The 20,997-nt window shown below is 39.3% G+C and overlaps 1 protein-coding gene and 1 long non-coding RNA gene across 10 annotated transcripts in view; one reads left to right on the top strand and one right to left on the bottom strand.

Annotated features, from left to right (window-relative positions):
• The window catches only part of LOC122550565 (angiomotin-like protein 1), a 243,538-nt gene extending 227,317 nt beyond the window's left edge, over positions 1–16,221 (top strand). For all 9 annotated transcript variants that reach the window (XM_043691485.1, XM_043691488.1, XM_043691487.1 and 6 more), the window contains 4 exons: positions 1,307–1,432; positions 2,800–3,053; positions 8,655–8,906; positions 11,578–16,221. In XM_043691485.1, the coding sequence (XP_043547420.1) occupies positions 1,307–1,432; positions 2,800–3,053; positions 8,655–8,906; positions 11,578–11,684 (739 nt within the window). In that variant the 3' untranslated portion in view covers positions 11,685–16,221. The remainder of the gene's footprint in view (positions 1–1,306; positions 1,433–2,799; positions 3,054–8,654; positions 8,907–11,577) is intronic.
• The window catches only part of LOC122550566, a 59,087-nt gene continuing 41,012 nt past the window's right edge, over positions 2,923–20,997 (bottom strand). The window contains exon 4 of the long non-coding RNA XR_006311885.1: positions 2,923–3,004. This is a non-coding gene — a long non-coding RNA (uncharacterized LOC122550566). The remainder of the gene's footprint in view (positions 3,005–20,997) is intronic.

The following is a 20,997-nucleotide window of genomic DNA, read 5'->3' as shown; positions in this document are numbered from 1 at the left end:
GAAGGAAAATAAAACAGAAACGAAAAAGACTTTCACGGGATAAAAGTGACTTAGATAGGCAGTTGCCAGTTAATTCCTACTTTGAAATGCCATTTTCTTTAGGTTGTTGAATGGCCCATTTGATTGATTCAAGGAAATTGTCATCTTTAATATTACCCCGCAGAGTAAAATGCTTACATTTTCTTTAGACAAGGTAGAGTGGAAAGGCTAGCCCACTTCCCCACAGGTTATCCTTCTTATAAAACCTTTTCTAATTTTGGTGCATTACAGCTTTGGAGTTGCCTGATCCTGTGGACATCTAGACCCTGCTTCATTGGAATGTCAATGGGTCTTGGGTGTTTGAGTGCACTCACAATCCCAGTAGGCATAATCTCCTATAAGACTCCTATAAGAAGTTTGCATGTGAAGAATGGTATTTGTTCATTGATTGCTTTTGCTGACAATTACAGAGACCACTCACTGTGCACATTAGCAGTGGCAAACATGTAACAGTGATGTCAGAGGTGAGAGAAATGGCACAAGTGGAACAGGTGTCAATTTCGTGTTTGGTGACAGAAATCAGCGTGGTATAAGACTTTTTAAAAATATCTTGCCATGTGAAGCACATGTTGAAATGTCTCAGTGGTTATGTAGAAGAGATGTTGGAGTGCATTACGACAGCACACTCACTCACACTAAATGTGAAATGTGCGAAATCAAATGTAAAACATTTTGCATCAATTTTATTAAAATATAGAGAGACATGTACCTAGAACAGTTTGTCTGATCTAAATCATCATATGTTTTATATTTGATAGCTCACTTATAACAAGTTATAAGGGAAAAACATGTCCAAGTTGAAACTCTGAAATAAAACAAATTGTTGTATATACAGAAAATGCCTCCCCATTTGAAAAGAGAACTGACATATTAATACTTTAGATCGAGATTATTTTTAAAATTAAAAAAAAATGTTTTGTGTTAAGTGATTGACAAACACTTTGAGAAGGAAAATGCTTATCAGGTACAGGTCCTGCAAGGTCTCATTCACAACTATTCTTTTCCAGGGCTGAACTTGTAAATTAGCTGATTGCTGCATTGAAACATTAATTTATATATATATCTCTGCTGATTTCTATTTTAGGTAAAGTGGGCATTTAATTAAGTCCCTATTTTTCTACTGTATTCGTGGTGTCAGTGTTGTATTCATTTTAAAGTAGTTTCTTTGTTGTATCCAGAAGGACAACTGACCATTGACTTTTATAAAAGGATAATTGAACAATGAGGAAAAAATACTAAAAGGATTTTTTTGTTCTTCTGTTACCAGGGACACCAGTATAATAAATCATTCTCCAAATAGCAGCTACAATGACAGTTCACTGGAAGTACAAAACTGGAATGAGGAACAGGAGAATGTGCAGTCAGTTCAAAGATACCAAAACACAGAGCAAGGGTACATGTTCATTTCATTCTCACTAATGCATGACAACCTATATCCTTTGAAACTTGTATAAAATTATCATTGGATATTTTTTGGATGGAGTAATTTAGTGCATTAAATATACTAACTGGTCATAGTATAATGAAATTGCCATGATCCCAACAATTCCCATTAACTTAAAATATTCATGCAACATCATAATTTACAAAGGATAGGTGCTACAGAAGCAGGCCTTTAGATCCAACCTATATTTACGCTGCACTCATGCCCCAGCTTTTTTTGTCCAAATCTGCCTTCATAGTCATGTATTCCCTTCTCTCTCAAATGTTTGGATACCTTCCTCGTAAATGCATCTGTACCACTGTGGTAATGTGTACCATATTCTTACCACTCTTTGGGTTTCTCTGAATATTGATCTGATTTGTTGTGGCTTTCTTGTGGGGAGGAGCTTAACTAGAAGCCATCGACACAAAATCTTTTAGAATTTTAAAGATTAGGTCAACTTTTGATCTTTTTGCACAAGAGACCCAGATGGCCAATACTTTCCTAAGATATGAAAATCATTATGGAAAAATTTGTCCAGTAACATAATTTAGGTAGTGAAGATATTGAACATGAAACAGGAAACAACTTTAACTTAGCAGAATCCAAATTTAAATTAGTCTGTGAAATTAAGGATCTGTAAATTAATTTACAGGTATGATTATGGGAGTGAAACCTTGAGTTATTTATAGGACAGTTGGATGCTGTGTTGGACTGTATCGTTATCTGAATGGATGAGATAATCTGGGTAGAATTACCTTCCTATTTTTTGTTTATTTGATCAATAAAATGTAGGATATGGATGAATAAAACTCTAAATGACTCAGTATTTTGTTCTGAATCAGTATTTACTGATTATCTTTCTTTTGCTCAGATGAGGCACACATCAATATATGGAGAATTAGTTGTCACTATGGCAACAAAAGCTTTATGCATGTGCAAGATATTTGACTACATGTCCTGCAATGTGAGAACCCAAAGCCTAGGCAGACTGCAGAGTACTTCAGATGGGTTAAAGAAAATTCAGTTTTGCAAAAGAGTATGCAGAACAGTAGTGTGTAATATGCAAAAGAGGCATATATGAAATTCTTTTGTTTTGATTCCAAGGGTTTTAGATTGAAAGTTGTGATGCACCAAATGGTTACGTAGTTATGTGCACCTTTGATGCCAGATATGAAGAATGGTGAGTTTCCAGTAAATATTGAATTGCTCAACACAAGTGAGCTTCAGGTCAGAAGACACAAAAAGCTTTAAAATGATTATGGTAGTTAATGAGTACAAACTAGAAATCTTTAAATAAAAATATCTGATAAATAGAACAATTTTATTTCCAACAGGGTAGGAGAGGTTACAGGCTTCAACAGCATTTCTAACAGAATAAAAAACCTTCATGCGCAGCTTATAGAGAAGGATGCCATGATAAAAGTACTCCAACAACGTTCTCGAAAGGAACCAGGAAAATCTGAGCCTGGATCCCTGAGGCCAGGAAAATTAGTTTCATCTGTACATGGAAACATGGTACTGCATTCTTTCCAGGCATCCCTGAGTAATGATGCAAAAAAGGAGGATAAGAGCTGGAAGGGAAGTGTAGGTAAGTATATTAATTATATAGTTGTTTCATTGTAACTGAGAAAGGAAAATATAATTACAAAATCAAAATCACCAGTACTTTCGTAACCATTTGATCAACATAATGTGGGAACATAAAATTGATATTATGCAACTATATTTTAAATAAATGCACTTGAAACCTCTAATTTCTTCTGTAGCAGCCCCAGCATCACCAGTGGTCAGTATTAGGTACTTCTGGGACTGCAAGACGATCACTGAATGATGGCCACCAGAGAGAGGTAGCTGTGGGGTTTTTAACAAAGAGAAATCGAGGAGCTTAGGTATGGGTTGTGGGGCAAATTTTGAAGGCTGTAAATGGGAAGCACAAAGGAGGGCAAAAATCTTGGCACAGGAGATACTCCTGATGTACAGAGGGCACCCCTTTCGGTGACTATCCTCCCCTTCAATAAAATTGTTTAAAATTAGATTCCCCACTTCTGTTCACCTTTCACAAACCAGTGTTTCATGACAGTGGAAATGGTCTCAGTCAGCCTAAAGTATATGCAGGCTGTTAGGCACATTATAACACCATGTAATTTGATGACCACGTCAGTGTTGGCTGTAAGGTAATGCAAAATAATTTGCATGATCTCCTTTTCCCTAACGAAAATACAACTGATACGTGCCATAAAATCCAATCTAATGTTTTACTCTTGTGTGATACAATTGACAGGACAGTGGTAGGGGTATAGTGGGCAGTGTCTGTGGCCCACAGTACAGTGTAGGCCCCCCCTGAAGGACATTCCTGTTGCACTTCATTCCAAAAACATTCCATAACACTTACCTTTCTGTACCTCTTTCTCTTGGCCTTGCTGCCTTTATGAAGTATCGACAGTGAACACTCAATTACTAAGTTGGTAAAATTGTTTTGGTGTTCTTTAAACGTCCATGGAGTCATAGACAATGCAGGAAGAAGCCATTCAACCCATTGAGTCTGCACCAACTCTCTGAAAAGCATCCCACTCTAACCCCCTAACCACACATGTACCATTGTTAACCCATGCAGACACAGGGACAACTCCACAAGGCTGGAATTGAATCTCGGTCCCTGCTGCTATAAGGCAGCAATGCTAACTACTGTACTGCCATGCTGCCAGTGAATGGAAGGAGTTTAAATACTTCCTTAAGTCTATAAGGTCAGAAATCACATGACACCAGCTTATAGTCGAACAAATTTATTTGAAGTCACCAGCTTTCATAATGCTGCCCCTTTCACCAGGTGATTTCACCGAACAAAAGGGTAGTGTTTCGAAAGCTTGTGATTTCAAATAAACCTGATGGACTATGACCTGATGTCATGTGACTTCTGACCTTGTCCACCCCAGTCCAACATCAGCACCTCTACATTAAATCCATAAACATGCTAATAAGACCTTTTTTTTTGTATTACTGGCCAGAATGTAGCTTTACATTTTCAAACGCCTACTAATTAAAATCCTTTAACAACATTGGACTATAATGTCCTAGATACATGTCTTAAAATAACACCATTACAACAGTTTAAGTTAGAGGATTGGCCTAATTTAAGTTTTCTTACTTTATTTTTATCTTACTTTCCTATATTTGTATGCTGCTGCTTCTCCTACAGACCAGAGAGATAGCCATGGGCCCCAGCTATACCTGAAACTTTATTGCTGGAACAGCACAGCAGGTCAGGCAGCATCCAGGGAACAGGAGATTCGACGTTTCGGGCACAGGCCCTTCTTCACAGGCCCTTCGGCCTGTGCCCGAAACGTCAAATCTCCTGTTCCCTGGATGCTGCCTGACCTGCTGTGCTGTTCCAGCAATAAAGTTTCAACTTTGATCTCCAGCATCTGCAGACCTCACTTTCTCCCCAGCTATACCTGCCTCTTTGTAGAATACATGGAACAGTCCCTCTTCTGGACTTACACCGGCACCATACCCAACCTTTTCCTTTGCTACACTGATGATTATATTGGCCCCACATTGTGCCTCCATGAGCAGGATGACCAGTTCATCAACTTCACTAAACACCTTCCACCTTGACTTCAAGTTCACATGGACCATCTCAGACAACTCCCTCCCCTTTCTGGACCTCCCCGTCTCTGTCTCCAGCGACTGACTCAATATGGACATCTATCTCAAACCCACCAACTCCCACAGCTACCTTGACTACACCTCCTCCCACACCCCCTCCTGTAAAAACGCGATCCCTTACTCCCAATTCCTCTCCTTCTGCCGTCTGTGCTCCCAGGAGGAGCAATTCAACTCCAGAATATCCCAGATGTCCTCCTATTTCAAGGACCGCAATCTCCCCTCTCACATGATCAACAGTGCCTTCGATCGCATCTCCTGCACTTTCCATACTTCTGCCCTTGAACCCCACCCCCCTCATCCGCAACAAGGATGGAACCCCCTTAGTCCTCACCTTCCACCCCACCAATCTCTGGATATAGTGCATTATCGTCTGCTATTTTTGCTACCTACAGTCAGACCATACCACCAAAAATATATTTCCCTCCCCTTCTCTATCTGTGTTCCGCAAAGACTCCGCAACTCCTTTGTTAGGTCCACGCCCCCTTCTACAATGCACCCTCTACACCTGACACCTTTCCCTGCCACTCCATGAGGCGTAAAACCTGCACCCACACCTCCCCCTTCACTTCTGCTCAAGGCCCTAAAGGATCATTTCAAGTATGGCGGCGACTTTTCTACACATCCACTCACCTCATGTACTGCATCCATTGTTCTCGATGTAGTCCCCTTTACATCAGGCAGAGGGAATGTCAACTTATGGAGTGGTTCAGGAAACATCTCTGATCCGTATGCACCAAATAACCCCACCACCCTGTGACCAACCACTTCAACTCACACTTCCCCGGGGACATGCAATCCTGAGCCATCTCCATTGCCAAGTCAAAGTCACCTGCCAACCAGAGAAAGAATGCCTCATTTCCCACCTGGGGACTTTACAACCATACAGCATCAACATTGACTTCACCAGTTTCAAAATCTCCCCACCCCCTACCTCATCCCAGATCCAATCCTCCAACTCAGCACGCCCTGTGCTACCTGTCCAACTTTCTTCCCACCTATTCACTCCACTCTCCCCACTGACCTATGACAATTACCTCCCACCTGCATCTACCTATTGCCATACCACCTACCTCCCACCCTCAGGCCCTATTTATTTCTCAGTCCTTTTCCTCCTCCACATTCCTGATGAAGACTTATGCCCGAAATATTGACTCTCCTGCTCCTCGGCTGCTGCCTGACTTGCTGTGCTTTTCCAGCTATGTAATTTTTTTACTCTGATCAGTGCTGCTCCTATAGTCTACTTTGGAGAAGCATTTGGGCAATGGTTTATCAACATTAATGCCTGTTCTTTATTTTATTAATTAATGTTTAGAAGGAGTTGTATTGATATTTATGCTGACAATATCAGTCTTTCAAAATATTCTTAAACAACCAAAATTAAGGAAAATATTTCACTTCAAAATTAATTTAGGCATCCTTGGAGAAAAAGTTAATTTGCTATAAAATGTTCTATCAATGGGTACATAAAATAATACTGCTACAACATTGGCATAAACAGCTGAAACAAACCAATCTTTCTTCTTCTATATTCACAACACAGTAAAATTAAAATCTTCAAACACTCCCAAAATTGACCCCAATAGTTCCCAAATTTTAATTAATCAACCTCAGACTTTGTAAATAATCAATTCTCAATGTCAGTTTGCAACTTAACAATTTAGTAATCAAAATAACTTTAGTAGAGCAAACCTAAATAACAAAGCAATTAATTGTTCTGTGTTTAAACCCCAAAACATTTGTTGTGTGCCCTGTTAGACAGACAAACAAACACAGTTAAAGGATAAATAAAAAAAAACAAAACTGGCCAGATTTATAAGTGATTTTCATGGTACATTATTCCACAGGCATAGATGATGGTCTCTTGGTTGATTTCCTGAAGATGTCAATCAGGTTCATCTTTACAGTTCAGAAAAAGGCAGTAATACCTAAAACCTAGTTTTATAGAACATAGAATAGAACATAGAAGAATACAGCCTCATGGGAGGTTAGCCTTTCAAATCTTCATGCAATTACATTGGCAGTTAGACTCTTTCTCACTGAAAACATCATCCAAAACCCAACTAAAACTCTGACCACTCCATGATAGACTGCCTCTTCCATGAGGTCCCAGTTATCATTTAACACCTGCCATGTCCTTGAGCACAAGGTCCTTTCCAGACTTATTAGAATTAATTCCCGGATACCGACCTCATTAATAGCCAATTTTTGCTTTGTGTTTAAACATAGTGTTATTGCCTAGTGATGAAGCATCTGCAGGACCATTGATCAGGAACTGCAATTCCTGACTAGCTTCCAGGCCTGTCCTCACAAATAAGCTAAAGCTTGTTTGGTTTGTTTTCCTTTCAACATAAGCTGTTATCCACAATTTAAAAATTGTCTTTAGCTCTCAGTTTCCTGTTCACAACTTCAAAGCAAAATTGATAAAAGAATAAAATAATGAAAAATCAGCAATGGTTCCAACAATATTTAAGTGCTATATTTGAATACATTATCCAGTTTGTTGCTCAATTGTCCAACAGCAGTTGATTCATACCAAGAAATTCCACTAAAATTCCTTCACTAAAATCCACTTCCAATTCTGAAAGCAGAGACTGAGTGATGGAATTTGTTTCACAGTAATTCATTCCATCTGTACCTAATCCTGCCCTCAGTAACAGATAGGCTCACATGTTCTTCATAGATTATAATAGTTTTTGGATCACTAATCTGAAATAACTAGTAGGATCAATAATTCAGTAGAGACCACAATTGAATCTGCATTTCTCTTGGTCTGAACTCCATACAAACCAGTTTCACCTCCTCTTGTCAGCTAGTATAAAAGTAAACTTGAGCATTTCGTAAAACTCAGGGGCAGACTGCCCAATTTGGAGTAATGCAAATTAATATTCAACACTCCAAAAATACCATGGAAAAATCTTCTATTTACAAAAGGGATTCATTTACAATTTTGCTACAAGTAACAGAAGAAGATTTATTTCAGCTTTCTTGTGATTTTCTGTGACATAAACAGACTTTTTAAAAAACAATAAATCCACATAATATCCACATGGCTACTCTATGGTCACATTGTGAGAGCAGTGATCAAAAATTAGAAAGTGAAGCATTACTCACTAGTGTACTATGCACACTAAGGATTTGCACTCAGTAAAAATATATTCAGAACTTGTTTTACTATTGGCTACATTTCATAGAACCATGCTTGGGAAGTAAGGAAGGATGGGTGATGGGAGAGTGAGGAAGAGGATCTCAAACCATTCTCTCAGGTTAAAGGGTGAGTAGATTTGTTGAGGCTAGTAACAGCAATGTTTTAAATCAGGTTAGGAATTACATAGCGAGCAACTTAACATTGCACTGTTTTTGAAGTGTTCATGTTTGAACTTTACCATTGCAAATTTTACCTGCTGGAATGCATCTGTGATATTTAAATCTGTTACACAGCCAAGTTTACTGCATTTACATGATGCCAGATTTAAATTTGTGAATGAAAAAAAAGCTTAGCTATTAATCTTGTTGCATTTCACAGGCTTGCTTCAAATTAAAGACAATCAAGAAAATTCTTTGCATACCTCACTTCAAATGACTGCAACTTCGCTCCCAGTGGTCTCCACACATACTAAAACTGGCAGTAAGGATAGCAGTACACAGACAGATAAAAGTCCTGAACTCATCCGTCCAAGTAGTGCCCCAATCCATGGCAGGCGAAGGCTCAGCACAACCCCCTTCAGCAGCCCCATCGTGAGACCAAAATCAGCACGAAGCAGCACAGAAAAATTAGGTAAATTGGACTGCTTGTCATAATGTTGATTTTTAGTTAATGATATGAGGTTCGCTCCTCAAAATATCAAAAACAAAGTGTTTGTCTAATCCTCCTGATTTATAAACAGCAATATTGCTCAAACAGGTGAGTATCATGGGATTGGGTGTACTCGAAGACAGATCTATTAGACTTAATGAATGAATTATTTATTGCCACCTGTATTTTACAAATATGTATAGTGGAAAGTCTAATATACCACCATGCTCTGGAACCAACTGAATTACAAAAAATATTAAAATATATCTAGAATATAACTAAAAACAGAGTTTTCCTCCCTCCTTGTGTTCTGCTCAATATCGGAGAGCAGGTGTCTCCACAACAGGCTCCAGGCCCACAAATGCCCCCACAATGCAGTCCAATCCAGGAGTCCCACTCTGAGGCCACTATCACCACTAATGCATTCCAGGATTATCGCAACCACTGCTCCAGTCAATCCACCCAGGATTGACAATTTGGGCCTATCGCATGGTCACAGCTGAAGCCCAACATCCCGATTCCAACACCAACTGCAGATGCCTCTTTCTTCACTGAATGAAGCAGCTGCCCTGCTGTCACTGCCATCTTGAAAGCCGATACCACCACCTTCAGTTCTGCACTGTTGGGCCCACCAATGTTGAAATCACTGGTGGTCTGGCACCATCTATCACTACTGGACTCATGCTCAATGCCATCACAAGCTTGATTCAGGTTCAGTCTCCCCCTGTGCCAGCCTCACTGTCATGGAGGAGCCGATTCTTGCTGCCACTGCCGCTCATGCTTAGGAGGCTGGGCCTGCTGTCGCCTTACTGAAGACAGCAAAAAGGCTTTTCAAGAGGCAAAAAAAACCAACAAAATAAAAGAACAAAAGTAAAAAGTGGAAGTAAAAAGACAATCAAAAAACCCTGATAAAAAGCAAACAGAAGCAGACAAGCCCCAAGCCAGGAGCTCAGACAGAGCACTGCTACTCTGCTGCCATCTTGAAATAGAGTCCAGGTGAACTTAAATTCATAATTGTGGTTTGCTATGTTATTTTCACCCAGAATCATGGAGCACTTCCTCCACAACTGCACCAATACCTTTGATTTAATATTCATTTTTAAATAGTCTTGATTTGGTAGTGCTGGTGTTGGACTGGGGTGTACAAAGTTAAAAATCACACAACACCAGGTTATAGTCCAACTATAGTGCTAGTGCTTCCAAGCAAACCTGTTGGACTATAACCTGGTGTTGTGTGATTTTTAACTTTTAAATTGCATTATGAACTACCTGCAAAGAATTCGAAACTGGCTACAACATGTAAAGAAACAGTCCAGACAAATTGCAAAATGGTTGTCGGTGTTTGCAGCACTAGTGGGTTTTGGTGGTGATGGTGGGGGGGTGGAGGAGGTCGGAGGGAGGAGGAAGGTGCAGCAATATTAAAGGAGGCTCTGTGTAGATATGAAATAGCTCTATTTGTACATGAGTAAACATGGATGTTACACAAATGGAATTGTTTCTCAATGCAACAATCATACCAAGCATGTGGACAGTGACATTTCTCATACAGTACAACCTCAATTTTCCGAACATTGATTATCCGAATTTCGGATTATCCGAACAAGATCTCAAGGTCCCGGTGCCTTGGTAAACAGTGTTATCCGAATATTTGATTATCCGAACAAAATACTCCTCACCTGTGTCGTTCGAATATTCGAGGTTGCCCTATATATGCTGTCTTTTGAGATATCTAATCATTACTGGGCCTGTGATTAGAGTGGTCAGTCTAGACATACTAAAACAGAATTAGAAAAGAGATCATTAATGTGGGCTTCAATGATCCCTGATAGAAATGTGCCTATCTGAATTCAGCTTAAAAATCATGTTCATTTCAACTTGAATACCTGCATCCACTCATCATCAACATAATCACGTGTCCACTGACGAAGGACTCAGAACAAATATCACGTGTGCTGTTAGACACCATATTGCTGTTAACCGTTTTAGGAAAGGGATGAGAAAACAAAAAAAACGTAACAAATAATTTGATTATAATTAATTATAAATAATTGCTATTACAATCATACATCAAGTGGGCGGCACGGTGGCCCAGTGGTTAGCACTGCTGCCTCACAGCGCCTGTAGACCCGGGTTCAATTCCCGACTCAGGCGACTGACTGTGTGGAGTTTGCACATTCTCCCCGTGTCTGCGTGGGTTTGCTCCGGTTTCCTCCCACAGTCCAAAGATGTGCGGGTCAGGTGAATTGGCCATGCTAAATTGCCCGTAGTGTTAGGTTAAAGGGGTAAATGTAGGGGTATGGGTGGGTTGCGCTTCGGCGGGTCGGTGTGGACTTGTTGGGCCGAAGGGCCTGTTTCCACACTGTAAGTAATCTAATCATTATGTTGGAAATGGGCCTTTTGTGGATTTATATACTGGATAAAACTTAAAAGTGTTTTAGGAATCTTTTCTTATTTAAAAATTTGGAAGAGTTGTGAGAATTTCAAACAGCAATCATGCACAATTTGTTGCAATTGCACTAATTATATGTTCATAACGAGGAATTAAAGTTTTCAAAACTTTTTTGCAGGCAGAGCCCTTTAAGATAGGCTACTTCATTATGAGGTTCAAAAATTTAAAGGACTAGTTCACTCTAATGTATTTTCACCTCTTTAGGAGATGCTTCCATCATTAATATCAAATCACATGACAGCAAAGGAAGAGGCAACTATCCCTACCACAAACCTGACTTTGACGATGATGTGGTGGAAATCCTCATTTAACAACAGGAAGTTGCGGCTGTACACTCCATAGAGGATCAAAGCTTGCACTAAAAGCTGGAGAATCAAGTGTATGGATCTTCAGAAGTTGAGGACTTTTTTGAATAAGGCAGAAACTGTTTGGAAGTAGATTTGTTTCTAAGCAATTACGAGAAGGATTTTGTATCTAGATGTGGAACATGATATTAAATAAGTTGGGAATGTAAAGAGGAAGATGAATAGATGAGAGTAAAAGGATATGGTGGATATTTTATTTGGAATGTATTTGACAGCCTGTAATCTTTAAAGGTATGAGCAAAGAGTACAGTATTTTCAATACCCTGATTCATAATGATCTATCTATGCATTATCTTCAATTCATATAGAAGTGGGTCAGTATTCTTTTGTCTCTTTTGCACTTCTGCTGAAAACAATGATTATGTACAGTAGGATCTTTATTGCCTTTCAATATTCAATTGGAATATAAATAGGCAGATGAATAAATAACATTCTGCCACTATTACATAGTGTATATCTACTATTTCTCTACTTGAGAATTTTGCTGGTGTAATACTAGAAGCATGTCACAAAACGTTGAGTCCTGCTTTCTGTCAATTCTAAACTTAGCATATAAACATCAATTTGAGAAAAGGTCACTACTGCAATAATGGATAATGTGGTATTTTAAAAGCAGATGTTTTGGGATACTCTATAGCCTCATATTGTATCTGTAGTAATTCTTTCTTAAACGTAATAAGCCATAACTAAAACAAAAATAGAGATAATGAATATTTAGGGCAACAGAAATTGAAGCAGGGCCACATGCTTCTCATTAGCATTGAACATCACTATATAACTGATGACCACCACAGTATTTATTCCGTGATATAAATAATGATCAATCTCACTAATTCTGGTTAAGTAAAACATTATCTGTACAAACACCGGATTGCTTTAGACAATGATGGTACTTGTAATGATGAATCTAAATAATTACTGATAACAGTAAAAATTAGGATTGTTTTCTGTACATACTATCGAGCAGTTAAAGTGATTGTAATGACAGTTAAAGCAATATTGTTGGTTACATTTTCCCAGGACCCAGTTACTCATGTTTGGCATAAAAATAGATGCTTATATTTATAATAAACTTCAGGCCAAATTGAACCAGCTTTCTGCAGTGAAATGGTTCAACCTGAAAAATATAAGCGCCAGAGTTTTTGTTAGAATTCAGAATTACAATACATAACAAATAATATGGCGATTTACAAAGTATGGTTAGATGTTCTTTAGATCAGATTGCATCAATTTGTATTTTTCAATTCTTGTAATCTGGGCAAAATTTCATAACACCGATCCCAAATCCATGCTTATATTGAGCATGATGAACACCCACCTGGTGAAATGCTGCCTGCTTTGTCACAGTAATTGATGCTATTCCTGATCTAGCAGAGCAGAAAGTCAGCTAAAACAAATTATGTGGCCGGATCTAACTGCATCTATCTAAATAGTAGTAGAGTCTCAAAATATAGACCCTACAAGATTAAACAATTTCTTAGTTTGCAGAAAAAAAAAATGTTGTTGTAGAACTAATGCTCCAATAAATTTTGTGGCCAGTATTTAGTTTAAAGTACAGATTTGCATTTTAGTCTGGAGCATCAATATATTTGTATCACTTTATTGAAACAAAAGAAATCATTGCTTGATTGACAGCCCAAGTTTTTTTTTAATGCTGAAATCTGTTCTGTCAATGTTCCATACACAAGATAAAGAGTACTCTTTTCTGGTCTGATTGATGTTTTTATAAGAAATTTATGAGTGACTTTTTTTAAGCTTTTCTGTATTTGAGATTATTAATCTAGAGTTTATTGGTTCTTTAGTATTTACACTGGTTGAATGAGCATGGAAGTGTTAAGAGTTGGCATGATTGGGAAATGGGAAGATCATGGGTGTGAGGGAATATTAGTTAACAAAGTACCAACAAACTAAGGTTTTTTTTTAACCAGCCTGTTTTAAAAGCAAGATGCTGCAGATGTCCATAACCTGAAATAAAACAAGGTGTTGGAAAAGCTCATTACGTCTGGCAGCATCTGAAGAAAGAAAAGCAGAGTTAAATGTTTTAATTCTGATTGAAAAGATAGATTGGACCTGCTAAGTTTCTTCAGCACTTTTTGTTTTTATTCCACATTGGTATTCGCAGCCTCCAATCCATGTCCATGCGGCCTGACTTCACCCTGCAAACATTCCTCAACATGAAAACAACACCAATTAGGAAACTTTTTGCCTCAATGTCAAGCAACTCACCTCAGAGATAAAAATCCAGCCCAGGATTTGAGGTTAGTTTTAAGCACTGCTTTAAGAGCAGAATTGAGGAAATGTTACGGTAAAGTTATGGTATATATAATGGGGAGCAGAAGAACATTTTTGATTGGCAAACTCCAAATTTTTTATTCAGCTGGTTCTTCTTTAACTGGAAAAGGTCATAGCTGTCCACTTTATTTACAATAATTTGATTGGCTAGCTTTTGGAATTCTATTTTGTTTTTTATTTCACTATTTAAAACAATTATTTAATGGTTCCTTCAGAGTCTACCAAAGTAATTGTCATTAGTAAGTTTAGACATTGTTTGTGAGATCAGACAGTACAGCTACCTTTTCTGAAATAAAGTTACTTCTGAATGGTCCAAAACACGTATTCCACTTCCACAAATCAAAATTTACCATTTGCACCTGCGTTTCCAAAATAAACCTTTAGATGAATTTTACATATATACTTGAAGTACACTGATGTTGGGCATGGAAAATCATATGTAAATTTATCATAATTCTGATTTACATAACACTACCTACAGTTGCCACAAAGATCGTGCATGCTCAGAGAAAAGGTTTATGACATTAATGAGCAATGGAAAATATCAGCCAGTCTCAAAGATGGTGCTGCAGGAAGTATGTGTTTATAAACATTCATCAGAATTTTACATTCATTTTAAAAATCAAAAAAAATCACAGCCAAATGGAGGTTGGCTAAAGCTTCCTCCCACTTCTATGCTTGTCCTTGCTTCCATTGGGTCCCCACATCATTTGATTGTGACATCACTAGCTGTGGATACAGTGACATCATTAGAGCATGTGAATCCATTTTCTATGGCTTAATCTGTCACCATCAGTGGCATCACCAGCCATTTTGCCACTAAGGATAATCGCTGTTAGGGAAACTGGACAGTTCGGGAGTTTGTGGGCATGAGAATACTACATGGTGAGTGACAATTAATAAAATGGAAGTTAAAAGTACCACTGTTATGGCAAAACTAAAAGTCTAATAATTGACTTGTGGGCTTAAAGATCGTAAGAAATCACAAAATGTAACTGGTTAAGTGAGACAATATGCACCAGTTTAATAAAGTTCTATTCCTTACTACCATTTAGCAATGCTGAACAATTAGGAATGATGGTGCACGCTAGAAGACATCTCGACATCTGGAGGTTTGATAAAATGGAAGTTCCCATTTTAGCTGTCTCGGTCTTAACCTATTTATGTTTGCTGTCAGCGCCTATTGATGGAAGCGAAGCAAAATAAATCTATTGGCTTCTATAATGTGTATTTGCTAATGGCTAAAGAGACACTTTATATTTGTAAACTGGGTGAGTCAATAGGAAATTCAAAGCTATATAGTCTTAAAATGCTTAGAAATTTTACCAATTAAATCAGGATCATAGGGGTAGAGTGCCTACCATAAGTCAATGACAACTTCCAATTCAATTAGGGGCAGGTTAGGTCCTCAACCAGGCCAACTAGAAACCAATTTAGTTACATCCTTGTGCCAGGTGGAGAGAGATATGTTTATAATGTGATGAGACTGTTCAGTAAAAGTTGATGGTCTCAGGTGGGCAGGCAAGTTCCTGATCAGAGATTTTTGGAAAACACTACCACTGACAAAATCAATGATCTAATATGGTATATTATGGAATGTAATTATACGGAGCATCTGAAAATGATTAGGGCAGAGTTCCTTTTCTAGTTGGTGGACAGGGTCACACTGATCATTAATTCAGTCTGCAAAATTTAATTTTGATAACCTTATTGACATGTGGTCCTAAATGGCTCTCATCGTTTCACTAATACATCATGTCCATTTTAAAAAGTGCTTTTATTTTAAGTATTTAGTAATTTTCTTATTGAAGAAAAGTACAGCATTTTCCAGAAGCCTGATTTTGGCCATGATATTATACACTTGCTGATGTTTACTTTCTAATTGTTTGCTGAGTTCACTACTGACACCACTTTGTGTTATTTTTGGCTGACTTATGTAACATAGTCTATGTTAATTCGTGCAGTTGTGAACATACTTATTGTTAGGGAGAAGAAAGGCAATGGCTGGCCAGTGCTGTACAGGTAGCTGATTATATCAAGGGCATGTTTTTGTACAGTTGTCAATGGGAGAAAAAGGACTTGATGTCACAAAGCTGTTTCTCAACTAAAGTGTCTTTCTTGCCTCATTTTTGAATATTTGCTTATTGTACATAATAAAGACATCATATTTGATGCATTGCATTATTTTTAAAGGCAATTTTGTATTGAAAGCATTATAATTTCTAATATTAGATTTTTAATTACTTTATTCACTGAGAAATTTGCTTGTAAACGCTCAACATTTTCTGAAATAACTAAACCTTCTCCAAAGCTCACTTTAAAAAGATTGATTTTCAAATGTCTTGATGAACTGTCAAGGGGTGACAAGAAACAGAGAGGAGCAGTTAATATATTTTTCAGGCTCTTGAAAGGTTTGTGATGTAAGTTTCCACTGGTCAGTGTTGGGAGCCTTGATCTTCCTGTTATGTATGAATGACTTAAGCACAATTACTTAAAACACAATTTTAACAAGTGCAGGTGTATGAAATTATGAACTTCAAGGTGAGTGGTGTAGAACTTCAAAAGAATACAGGTGAGATGGTAGAACGGGCAGTCGAGTGGCAGATGCAACTGCGAAGTCAGTACTTTTGTCCTTATAGAGGTTTACAAAATTATGAGGGGTATTGATAGGATAAATAGACATAGTCTTTTCCCTGAGGTGGAGGAGTCCAGATCTAGAGGGCATAGGTTAAGGGTGAGAGGGGAAAGATATAAAAGAGACCTAAGGGGCAACATTTTCACACAGAGGGTGGTACGTGTATGGAATGAGCTGCCAGAGGAAGTGGTGGAGGCTGGTACAATTGCAACATTTAAAAGGCATTTGGATGGGTATATGAATAGGAAAGGTTTGGAAAGATATGGGCCGGGTGCTGTCAGGTGGGACTAAATTGGGTTGGGATATCTGATCGGCATGGACGGGTTGGACCGAAGGGTCTGTTTCCATGCTGTACATCTCTATGACTCTATGCCCCTCATGAATTTATGTACCTCTGTAAGATCACCCCTCATCCTCTGATGCGCCAAGGAAAACAGTCCCAGCCTATTCAGCCTCTCCCTTTAGTTCAAACCCTCCATCCCTGGCAACATCCTTGCAAATCTTTTCTGAACCCTTTCAAGTTTCATAACATCATTCCATTAGGAGGGAGACAAGAATTGCATACAATATTCCAAAAGTGGCCTAAGCAATGTCCTGTACAGCCACAAACATGACCGCTGAACTTCGATACTCAGTGCTTTGACCAATAAAGGAAAGCATACCAAATGCCTTCTTCACTATCCTATCTACCTACGAATCTACTTTCAAGGAACTATGAACCTGCACTCCAAGGTCTTTTTGTAAAGCAACACTCCCTAGGATCTTACCATTAAATGTGTAAGTCCTGCTCTGATTTGCTTTTCCAAAATGTCGCACCTCACATTTATCTAAATTAAATTCAATCTGCCACTCCTCGGTCCATTGGTCCATCTGACCAAGAACCCATTGTACTCTGAGGTAACCTTCACTGGCCACTATGCCTCCAATTTTGGTGTCATCTGCAAAATTAATAACTATTCCTCCTATGTTCACATCCAAATCATTTATACAAATGACAAAAATAGTGGACCAAGCACCGATCCTTGTGGCACACCATTGGTCACAGGTTTCTAGTCTGAAAAGCAATCCTCCAGCACCACCCTCTGTCTTCTACCTTCGAGCCAGTTCTATATCTAAATGGCTAGTTCTCTTTGTATTCCATGAGATCGAACCTTGCTAAAGGTTTGCACGTTCTCCCCGTGTCTGTGTGGGGTTTCCTCCGGGTGCTCCGGTTTCCCTTCTACCTTCGAGCCAGTTCTATATCTAAATGGCTAGTTCTCTTTGTATTCCATGAGATCGAACCTTGCTAAACAGTCTCCCATGAGGAACCTTGTCGAACGCCTTACTACTTCAAGGTGAAGATGGCTTTGGTTTTGGAAGGTGCTCTCTGAGGATCAAATCATAGAATCCCAATAGTGTGGAAGCAGGCCATTCAGCCCATCAAGTCCATCCTGACTCTTCAAAGGGCATCCCACCCAGATGCACTCTTCCTCCCATCATATCCCTGTAACATTAGATTAGATTACTTACAGTGTGGAAACAGGCCCTTCAGCCCAACAAGTCCACACCGCCCCGCCGAAGCGCAACCCACCCATACCCCTATATTTACCCCTTACCTAAGGCTATGGGCAATTTAGCATGGCCAATTCACCTGATCTGCACATCTTTGGACTGTGGGAGGAAACCAGAGCACCCGGAGGAAATCCACGCAGACACGGGGAGAATGTGCAAACTCCACAAAGTCAGTCGCCTGAGGTGGGAATTGAACCCGGGTCTCTGGCGCTGTGAGGCAGCAGTGCTAACCACTGTGCCGCCCACTAACCTTGCATTTCCCATGATTAGTCCACCTAGCTTGCAAATCTCTGGACACAATGGGCAATTTAATGAAGCTAATCCACCTAACTGCTCATCTTTGGACTGTGGGGGGAAATCCACGCAGACATAGTGACAATGTGCAAATTCCACACAAGGTTGCCTAAGGGTGAAATGGAACCCAGGTCCCCAGCATTGTGAGGCAGCAATGCTAACCACTGAGCCCAATCTTTGGTGAATTTCTGCAGTGTATCATGGTGATGGTACACACTGCTGCTACTGAGCATCGCTAGCGGAGGGAGTGGATGCTTGTGGATGCAGTGCCAATCAAGTGGGCTGCTTTTTCCTGAATGGTGTAAAGCTTCTTGAGTGTTGTTGGGGCTACACTCATCCAAGCAAGTAGGATGTACTCCATCACACCCCTGACTTGTGCCTTGTAGACAGTGGACAGGCTTTCAGGAATCAGGTGATTTACTTGCTGAAGTATTCCTGATCTACTCTTGTAACCACTGCATTTATGTGGTGAGTCCAGTTAAGTTACTGATAGGCAATGCTCAGGATGTTGATAGTGGGGGATTCAGTGATGGCAACACCATCAAATGTCAAGGGACGATGGTTAGATTGTCTCTTGTTGATGATGGTCATAGCCTGGCCATATGGTGTGAATATTACTTGCCACTTGTCAGCCCAAGCCTGGATGTTGTCCAATCTTGTTGCATTTGGACATGGATTGCTTCAGTGTCTGAGGAGTTGTGAATGGTGCTGAATGTTGTGCAATCATCAGCAAACATCCCCACTTCTGACCTTCTGAAGGAGCAGCTGAAAATGATTGAGCCTTGGAAACTACCCTGAGGAACTCCAGCAGAGATGTCCTGGAGCTGACATGACTGACCTCCAACAATCACAACCATTTTCCTTTGTGTCAGGTTTGACTCTAACCACTGGACAGTTTGACCTAACACCCATTGATTTCAATTTTGCTAGAGCTCCTTGATGCTATCACTCCGTCAAATGCATGGGCTGTCACTCTCACCTCAACACTGGAATTCAGCTCTTTTGTCCATGTTTGAACCAAGACTGTAATGAATTCAGGAGCTGAGTGGCCCTGGTGGAATCCAAACTGAGTGTTACTGACCAGGTTGTTGCTGAGCAGGTGCTGCTTAATAGCATTATTGTTGACACCTTCCATCACTTTACTGATGATTGAGAGTAGACTGAAGGGGTGGTAATTGGCCCGGTTGGATTTGTCCAAAATAATAGATTAGTAGAACAAGTAAATGGAGTAATTAAATGAATGCATGTAGGTAAGATTATAAGTGAGGAAAAACACACTTCGAGTTAAAGGGGAACCTCTACAGGAATTTGCATTACTTCCTCTTCATTGAAGAGGACTGCATCAAGAGCTGGTGAATGAAACAATTTTAAGAATTAATAAAGTATTTTTTCAATGTACTAAAAACCATATTTTAAAGTAAAAGATGTCCTGTTTCATTCCAGCATTAAAACGTCATACAAGCTTTCTGAAAGCAGCTCCAGCTGAAGAGGTGGATGGTTAAAACTATTTTTTTAGCATTGATGATAATTGTTTTTGAGAGAGGATAAAAAAAAGACCTTCCTCAGCGCTGCCTCATCTGAGTGCTAGTTTGCGGAGCGCTGCTCCTTCGTCAGTTAGTTCATGTAGCTATCTGACAAAGGAGCAGTGCTCCGAAAGCTGGTACTTCCAAATAAACTGGTTGGACTTATAATCTGGTGTTGTGTGATTTTTAACAGCATTAACTATAATCAATTGTGTGTTTACAAGACAGAGAATAATGGATAACACATTTGGGGAGGTGGTAACACCACAAGCAGAATGGGCGACTGCCAGGGCCTCTAAGAGAATTAAGCAGGCATTCAAAAGTCCCCTGAGTATAAAATGTTTGTGAATTGAGCAGGTCTTGCAGCATTTGTGGATAGAGAACAAGGTCAATGTCCAGTAACCCTTGTTTAGAACTGATTGTCACTAGGAAAATGTTGGTATGTATGCTGAAAATGGGGTGGGGGGCAAGAGTAAACAATAGGTGGAGTCATCACATGGGTGGCTACCACAACTAACTGGAAAATCAGGCTGAACATTATCCATTCCTTTTTCTGCACAACTGCTGTTCTCCCTCTCTGGGCTCCATTTTCCACCTATTGTTTACTCTTCACCCCCTACCTCATCTTCAGCATATATACTAATCTTGACCTAGCTGCAATCAGTTATGAAGAAAGGTTTGTTGCACCGGCCATACAGTGTGTTTTAACTTTTATACCCAGCAAGGAAACTCTTGAGTCGACTTTTAATAGTAATAAATGATAATATTTATTTACATAGAAGAATACATAGAAGAATACAGCGCAGTACAGGCCCTTCGGCCCTCGATGTTGCGCCGATCCAAGCCCACCTAACCTACACTAGCCCACTATCCTCCATATGCCTATCCAATGCCCGCTTAAGTGCCCATAATAAGGGAGAGTCCATCACTGCTACTGGCAGGGCATTCCATGAACTAACGACTC

Source organism: Chiloscyllium plagiosum, chromosome 6 (genome assembly GCF_004010195.1).
Source record: "Chiloscyllium plagiosum isolate BGI_BamShark_2017 chromosome 6, ASM401019v2, whole genome shotgun sequence".
In the NCBI taxonomy this organism is placed as follows: domain Eukaryota; kingdom Metazoa; phylum Chordata; class Chondrichthyes; order Orectolobiformes; family Hemiscylliidae; genus Chiloscyllium; species Chiloscyllium plagiosum.
This window is presented reverse-complemented; position numbering and strand designations above follow the sequence as displayed.